The sequence below is a fragment of the Nothoprocta perdicaria genome, unplaced genomic scaffold (genome assembly GCF_003342845.1).
Source record: "Nothoprocta perdicaria isolate Ctin4 unplaced genomic scaffold, notPer1 scaffold_12, whole genome shotgun sequence".
Taxonomy (NCBI): Eukaryota; Metazoa; Chordata; class Aves; order Tinamiformes; family Tinamidae; genus Nothoprocta; species Nothoprocta perdicaria.
Genome location: NW_020454316.1, coordinates 3,146,713 through 3,154,916, shown reverse-complemented (window position 1 = coordinate 3,154,916; position 8,204 = coordinate 3,146,713). Strand labels below are relative to the sequence as shown.

Genomic DNA, 8,204 nt, shown 5'->3' with positions numbered 1-8,204 from the left:
CAGGTGGAAGGACCTCCTGGGGCTCTGCGGGACCTCAGCCATTGCACAGAGTTACCTCTGTTGGGTGCTCCTGGCTTGGTGCTGCTGCTCGGAGCTCCTGGTCCCAAATCTCGAGTACAGGCAGGACCAGGGTGCTGGAATTTCTCGAGTTGCACTTTGGGAATGTCACTATTCATGGAAAGTGCTCTTTAAAGATGACCCACAAAGGAAGATGAATGGGTTGTTGCTTTTCTTCCTGCTTCGTTGTTGTTGTTTAAGGCCATAAATGAGGACGCGGAGAACAGGGGTGCACTGAGTGTCTAGATTAGAAGTAGTGAGTGCTTCAAGTCCTGAGTTACTCTTTTGCTTCTAGGCCTGTGAGAAGGATCTGGAGATAGAGAAGAAAACCCCTCTGAGCACTAAGCTGAGCTGGAGCCTCAATAAAAGCATCTCTACTTGTTTTTTGTTGTGTGTTTCAGTTAAATAGAAGGTAATGACAAATTAAATCCAGAGACTCTTCAGTCAGGCCTGACTTGTTTGACGCCTACCACGCTTGCAGTCATCAGGGAAAGCAGAGACCAGGGTGGAGAAGGCCTGCATTTCCAATGCAAATGTGCATTAAATCCATTAAATCTACAGCAGGGCCAATATGCAGAGTGAAAGCCCTGCCCAGAGTCTGGGCTGAGCCTCCTGGAAGCAACACGAATTAGAAATGCAAAGATGGCCAGTGCAGGGCCAGCAGAGGCCGTGGCATTGCTCAGACTCTTGGATGATGCCTGCGTGTCCCAGCAGGAGCAGGTTGACTGGAGCAGCCAGTGTTAGGACCAGCTGCAGGTTGCCACCTTTCCTGGGGCATGTGTGGACCGTGCAGCAGTTGCAAAACTTGTGAGCTACAACAGAGAGAGGTTAAAGAACCTTCCTAGGAGAAACGAGGCTCTTAGTGCTTTGTTAGAGAAGCTGAGTTCAAACGCACCACGCATGAAGCAAATCAGCAATGTGGCACTATAGATAAGAAACAGATTTAATGCAGGCCATCAGATAGACCACAGAGGAGGAAGGAAACGAGCTGCCACACCAAACGCTGACATATCTCATGACATTCATGGCAACCTCCACAAGGAGCTTGGTTCAGTTCCAACTTGGGCCATCTTGGAGCAGACTTTGATCTTCTGATGACTAATACGCAGCTGTTTTAACCCAAAGAAGGCAAGCAAGGCCCTCTCCCAGTCCTGGAGGGCAAACAAACAAATGTAGAGTCTAGAGTCAAGTCATTTTGCTCTGCATAAGGCAACATCTCTTCGCTGTTCATGGCCAGACTGACTTGGTGATTTTTGCCATGGGGTCATTTCTCTCCACTAATTATTGATAACACTGATACGATCCAGATTCCTCATCTTTTTATCAGTGTGAATAAATCCCATTCGGACTGCGGTGGTTAGAACGCCTGGTGTGCTGAGGTAAACTGCTCTCTTTACCCTGCAAGTGATTTTGAATACTTGATAGAGCCAAATACAGTAAGACCTACTTAAGCAGATTACTGATGGCTATAATGCAAGTCAGGGCAGGCTCTAGGACAGTAATCCCTCTGCAAGGACCAACTTCAAAGACCTGGACTTCTCCTCCTAGCACAGAAAATAGCCACAGTTCTAGCCTAGAACTGACACCTCAGCCCATTTTTAAGCTGATGCTCTGCATGTTCAGAAGGAACTTCCACAAAGAAGTGGAATTCCCTTTGAGTGCCATGGGATTTCCCAGGCCATGGGCATGCAGAGAGCCTGCACCTCTCCTGAAGGAGCACGAGCCCCTCTGAAGAGCAACGAGACCCCACCGACGAGGGAACATTTCCCTGTAATGCAGTGTGAATAAGTGCTCCCCTGCAAGCCCGGGGGACCCCTGAACAAGGAGGCCCTTCAGGGCTAAATCCAAAGAATTGCAAGAGTCTCCTTTGCCAAGGACATCACTAATTCCTGGCCATGGCTTGATTCCATAAGCGGCTCAGCGAGGTGACTTTCCAGGTCACCAGCTAATTGCAGGTGGAGGGCCAGTGGCTGTGGGCAGCGGGAGCGAAAGTTGGGAGCATTTTGCAAGGAAAAGGCGAGGAAACGGCCCTCATCCCACGCGTGGCCGAGCCGCCTGCCCCTGCAAGGTGCCGAGGACGGGCTGGCCGGTCCATAGCCATCTCCTTTCCTCAAAGACTCTGGAGGGAGACGGTCGAGTCCTGCCCTCTCTGCGGGCCTGGGAAATCATTTATCTCACGGCGATGGAGCTGGACCCGCTCAGCCTGGCCCGTTTGGGAGAACTGGCCCCTTGGTAGCTGTTTTAAGCCCTGCTCCTCACACAAACCCTGGCTCAGGAGGTGCCCAGCCGGGAAGGAGGAGGTAGCCAAGCGACAGCCCATTCCCTGCACATTGTCTTTGACTCCCACCTTAAAGACCCCATCGCTGGTGGCTTGAAGGGCTCAAGTAACTACACCTGTCTGTGACCGTGTCCCACCAATCCCGTGACCGGTGAACAGGCCCCGGGGCATTTCCCCCGTTCCATGAAATAGCGAGGGGAGGAACTGAGTCCTCCAAAACGCACCCATGGAGAGGCCGCAGCTAAAAAATGCCTCTTTTCCAGTCCCTGGTGTCCCAGCCCAGCCTCCCCCCTGCGTGCAGGAGTGCAGAGCAGTGAGTAATGCTCGCAGGCTTCCCTGCTCGGCACCACATACTTTTCTCCAGCATGTAATGGCCCAAAGGAAGCATGAACCACGTCTTGCTGGAGCAGCCTGCACTGCATCTGTGCGCATGGCAGCCTCATGGAGCCGCAGCAGGAAGCGGCAGCAGGAAGGAGCACAAGAGCCCAGCCTCGTGTCGCTGGAACAGCAAAGCAGGAGGGAAGGAAACAACCTGGCAAAGCGTTAGCTGGGGGAGAAGCCGGTTTTCTGATCTTGCGGGTTTGCAGGATCAGCACAGGCGGCCCCACACCTCTTGCTGTGGGGCTGCTCTGAGCCCCGAGCGCTTCGCTGTGTGGTGGTTTCTCTCTCGCTGTCACCATCACCTTGTCTGTTGTTTGTGTCTCCGCACATTTTTCCCTATCAATCAGTGGATTTTTTTTTCCAAAGCAATCAGACAGAACTGAAAGCAGGAGCCAGATTTGTGGGCTGATGCCCCATTTCTTGATCTCCATCTGCTTTTCTCCTTCCCCGTCCTTTCTCCAGGCTCACTACGCCCAGCTCCTGCCCCTTGCGCAGCCATAGTGCCCTCCTCACCCTAGATCCCCCCGGATCCCAGGTTATGAGCCCAGTTTGGGCCTTTTTCTGGCCTCTTTCACCTCCCCCTTGGGAACTGGTGCTTCTAGTAACTCCTCTGCCCGTGCTGGCCTCTGCAGCTACAGCCCTGCCGGGCTCCTGCACCCGCGGCTGGGAAGATGAGGTGCAGGAACCAGCAGGTCCACCCCGGGTGCAGCATGACGCCGGAGCAGCATCAGGCCGGGCAGAGGATTAAAGAGCCAATGGAGCCTGTTCCCTTCCTTTCGTCTGCCTTGAGCGTGACACAATCACAGCCATTAGCTCTTCAAAGACAGCAGGTTGGAGGAGCCTTGGAGAGCCTGCATGCCTGTAATGCTCCGAGAGCTGGTCCTCACCTACCTCGGCATGAGGCGCTTCAGCTGGGATCACCCACCTGCTACCTGACCTGGAGCTTCCCACTTTTCTCCAAACCCTTTTGCAGCAGGGCAAGCGGCGGCAGTTACCAGAACTTGCAGGTCCCTGTTCCTGACAGAGCTTGAGCTCCCACAGGGGCTTTGCAGAAATCCCCAGGGCAGTTGCTCTCACAACTAGCACTCAGTCTGACAAGTGATGCTGAAACCTCACGAGAGGTTTGGGCATCAGGAGGATGGGGACTGAGCTGAAGGGCCACCCAACCCTCCTTCCTACACAGCCCAAGCAGGGCCAGAGGAGCCTTCCTGCCAGGCTGCCTCCTGTGCCCAGCCAGCACGGGAGCAGAGCCTGTCCCTAGGTGCTACTCAGTTAATAACAGAGCTTCTCCTGCTTGGGAGAAGCTTCTCCTCCTCCCGCTGCTTCCCAGCACCTCGTTCCCAGCCGCACCCATGCACAGCTCCCGGGGGCAGCCCAGCACCTCTGCTAAGTCACTGCTTTCCCACCTGCCTTCACCCCAGGAGCTGCTCACACCCAGGGAGCACCCGCCCAGCCAGGACTTGCTCCCAGGCTGCAGCTGGGATGAGCCACAGGCCCTGGAAGCAGCTGCTGCATGGCCAGAGGGTGGATGGAAGCTGCAGAGGATCAGGATGAAGGCTGCAAGCCCAGCACAGCAGACACTGCTCCCAAGCTTGCCTTTGGGGAGTAGTTGCAGCAACCCTAGGCAGTCAAAGCCACTTGTACTGGCCAGGGAGGGAAAAGAGCTCCCCTTTGGGAAGGGGATGCTCAACTCCCACCAAACCCCTTTCCCTGCAGGTGAAGTGCTCTGCCCAGAGGGGCTCTCCCTTCTGCCATATATTGCACGCACTGGCAACGGCCACAGTGCCCCAGCCCAGAACCTGGCCCTTGTTGGACTCCCCTTATCACCAAGGGCCACGTGGCCCATCCTCTGCCCCAGCAACCCTGCCCACCAGCACCCCCAGGGCAGGGCAGACACCCCCAGCCACCTGGCAAGGCCAGAGTGAAACTTCAGTAACCGTCACTGAAACCCCAGAAAAAAAAACAAGCAAAATAAAGCAGTTAACACCAGTCAAGCTTCTATTGTGTGCACTTTTATTTGAACTGGTCTTAAGTCAGTGTACAGGTAGCCCCTCCTTCCCCCACGTACTGGCACCGCTGCTCCTAGACTCTGCAGGGGACAGTAAAGCCTTCATTCACATCTATCACTGGGGAACACAGCCCGCTTGCTTGACAAATCAGAGAAAGAATCAAGTGTGTTTTGTTTTTAAGGCGGAAGATACAAAAAGACACTTGTTGGGTTACGTAGTTTACAGACAAGCAATTCTAACCAAACGCCAGGACTTGGCATTGGCTCCTCCGAGCTGGGCTGATGCCTTCACAGAGGCGAGTTAACTTCCTGCAACAATGCATTTTAACAATATTTGGAATGACTATTAAAAAAGAAACAAATGTACAATCAAAGTCCTCAGATGCATTGTAGAACTTTGGGGGCGTTCGCTCCAACATGTTTCATTTTAAGACTGCTGCTGACACCTTCACCGTTCCAGTTTTTAAATCCTGAGTCAAGCGCCAAAAAAAAAAAAAAACAAATAAAGCCATGCCAATCTTGTCTTGTTTTATGCGCATTTATGGGTTTGATTTCATCACAAGGGTGTGGGTGTTGATAACAGTCTGGTTTAGAAGCATTTGCGGTGGACAATGGAGGGTCCGGACTCATCGTACTCCTGCTTGCTGATCCACATCTGCTGGAAGGTGGACAGGGAGGCCAGGATGGAGCCTCCAATCCAGACAGAGTATTTGCGCTCAGGTGGAGCAATGATCTGCAGAGAGAGGAATACATCAGATGCACTGTGTGGTACTGCACCTACCACTCCTGCGCAGCACTGTAAGACAAGGAGCAAACCCCTGCCACCTAACCTCAGCAAGACACAACCAAGTTTGGACCTTCTGGGTGCTCCCAACTCCACAAACTCCCCTTTACCCCTTCTGTGCAACTCATTTCTATCAATGCTGCTATTTTGAATGTCACTCTGTTGGAGCAAGACTGGACTACCTGGACATGTAAGAGACCTTCCTAAGAGAAGCTGGGCTCATCTCCCCTCCAGCTCCCTCTGGATTTTGGTAAGAAGGCCAAGCTTTCCCCAACTCCAACCTACCTTGATTTTCATTGTGCTGGGTGCCAGGGCTGTGATCTCCTTCTGCATCCTGTCGGCAATGCCAGGGTACATTGTGGTACCACCAGACAGCACTGTGTTGGCATACAGGTCCTTACGGATATCCACATCACACTTCATGATGGAGTTGAAGGTAGTTTCATGGATACCAGTCGACTCCATACCTGTGAGGAAGAAAGTGTAGGTCAGCAAGGGCTCACAGCCAAGAAATCACACTGGCAGAGACATGCAGCAACCTGGCCTTCCAAGCAACTTCCAAGCAGGAAAGTCTTACATGCAGAGCTAAGGCTCTTCAAGTCTCAACCTATTTTAGTACTCTAAGGTCCCTCCTAACTTCAAACTATTTGGAAAGTGGTGGGACAGCATGTGCCTTGCTAAGCAGTTAGGACATTCCTTTGGAGGAATGGAGGGAGAGGACACAAGGTCTCCTACAACTGGGACTTACCCAAGAAAGATGGCTGGAAGAGGGCTTCAGGGCACCTGAACCTCTCATTGCCAATGGTGATGACCTGACCATCAGGGAGTTCATAGCTCTTCTCCAGGGAAGAGCTAGAGGCAGCTGTGGCCATCTCCTGCTCAAAATCCAGGGCGACATAGCACAGCTTCTCCTTGATGTCACGCACAATTTCTCTCTCGGCTGTGGTGGTGAAGCTGTAGCCTCTCTCTGTCAGGATCTTCATGAGGTAGTCCGTCAGGTCACGGCCAGCCAGATCCAGACGGAGGATGGCATGGGGGAGGGCATAACCTTCATAGATGGGCACAGTGTGGGTAACACCATCACCAGAGTCCATCACAATACCAGTGGTACGACCAGAGGCATACAGGGACAGCACAGCCTGGATGGCTACATACATGGCTGGGGTGTTGAAGGTCTCGAACATGATCTAGAAAAAGAAGAGAAGGCATTGAGTCCGCAGGACAAAACAAGCATCGCTCATTAAAAGCCTACACCAAATCCATGCAAAAGTTTCTAGGCCATGTCAATGCTTTTTATCTCGTCTACACCATCCCCAGCTGTAAGGTCAGAGCCCACGAAGGACACCACCACGGGCCCATTCAAGTGTCACAGCAGAGAGTAACAAGTACTAGGCAACTACAGTAGTCACTCAAGGTTGGTCAATACGTTAGTGTCTAGTGAGAAACAGCAGTTATACAAGTTGCTAGTTCAGTTCAGAGAAAGCCAGTTTAGAAGAGCAAACAAAACCTGTCAAGGTCCAGCAAAAAGGAGACTCAGGTCAGGAAAGGAAAACCCTGTGAAGATGCCAAAAAGGGAGAAGAGTGGTGAAGCTGCAGAGAGAACAACACGGAAAGGAAAGCTGGCTGCAGCAGCATCTGCTCTAGCACCAGGCTCAGTTTTACTTACCTGTGTCATCTTTTCTCTGTTGGCTTTGGGGTTCAGGGGAGCCTCTGTAAGCAGCACAGGGTGCTCCTCAGGGGCTACTCTCAGCTCATTGTAGAAAGTGTGATGCCAGATCTTCTCCATGTCATCCCAGTTGGTGACAATACCGTGTTCAATGGGGTACTTCAGGGTCAGGATACCTCTTTTACTCTGGGCTTCATCACCAACGTAGCTGTCTTTCTGTCCCATACCAACCATCACACCCTGTACAACAAATAAAGCAGCGCATTTAACTGACAGCCAGCCTTTTTTTTCTCCTTCAATCAGATCTCTAAAGACTTTTCTTCTCTCCTGACCTTATCAATAAGGACATTCAGTTGCCCAAACACACACTGCTAAAACACTGCAGGAGAGGCCTGCAGCATGTATCCCTCCCCTTCCCTGCTCCTCCCCTCCATATCATTACTGTTGTAATATATTACGCTTTGTGAAACAGAAGCTTAACATGACTTCTTTAAGCAAATTACTATCACATAAATTGTTTCTGCTACAAGCTCCTCTACAATGCCTGAAAAAAAATGAAAAAAAAAAAAAGAGGAAGCCCAGCCACATACCTGATGTCTGGGGCGCCCAACGATGGACGGGAAGACAGCACGTGGGGCATCATCCCCAGCGAAGCCAGCCTTGCACATACCGGAGCCATTGTCAACAACGAGCGCAGCAATATCATCATCCATGGCTAACTGCGGAGAGAAAAGAAAGCATCAAGTAAAGCTGCAGTGGAGCAGGGCGATTCCTTCCCCCACGGCGCAGGGGGAGGGAGGAAGTGCAGGCAGCGCAAGGCCGTGGACGCCACTCATCCCCACCCATTTCCTTCCTGTTCACGCGGCGCCCGCTAGAGGGGGCGGCTCCGGGCTGCCGCTGCGCGCGCCTCTGGGACAAAGGAAGTCCCCGCGCCCGCTCGCGTTATTACCATAAAAGGCAATGGCTGGAGCGCGCGTCGCGCCGGGCGCGCGCGGCACCGCGCCAGCCGCCCAGGGGAGGGGAGGCGGCC

General features: G+C 52.6%; 1 protein-coding gene across 1 annotated transcript in view; it reads right to left on the bottom strand.

Annotated features, from left to right (window-relative positions):
* Nucleotides 1–4,775: 4,775 nt before the first annotated feature.
* Nucleotides 4,776–8,204, bottom strand: part of ACTB (actin beta) — a 4,332-nt gene continuing 903 nt past the window's right edge. Inside the window, exons 2-6 of the mRNA XM_026054103.1 lie at nt 7,765–7,893; nt 7,175–7,414; nt 6,257–6,695; nt 5,794–5,975; nt 4,776–5,457 (exon numbers count right to left, since the gene is read on the bottom strand). Coding sequence (XP_025909888.1) covers nt 5,314–5,457; nt 5,794–5,975; nt 6,257–6,695; nt 7,175–7,414; nt 7,765–7,887 — 1,128 coding nt within the window. The 5' untranslated portion in view covers nt 7,888–7,893 and the 3' untranslated portion in view covers nt 4,776–5,313. The remainder of the gene's footprint in view (nt 5,458–5,793; nt 5,976–6,256; nt 6,696–7,174; nt 7,415–7,764; nt 7,894–8,204) is intronic.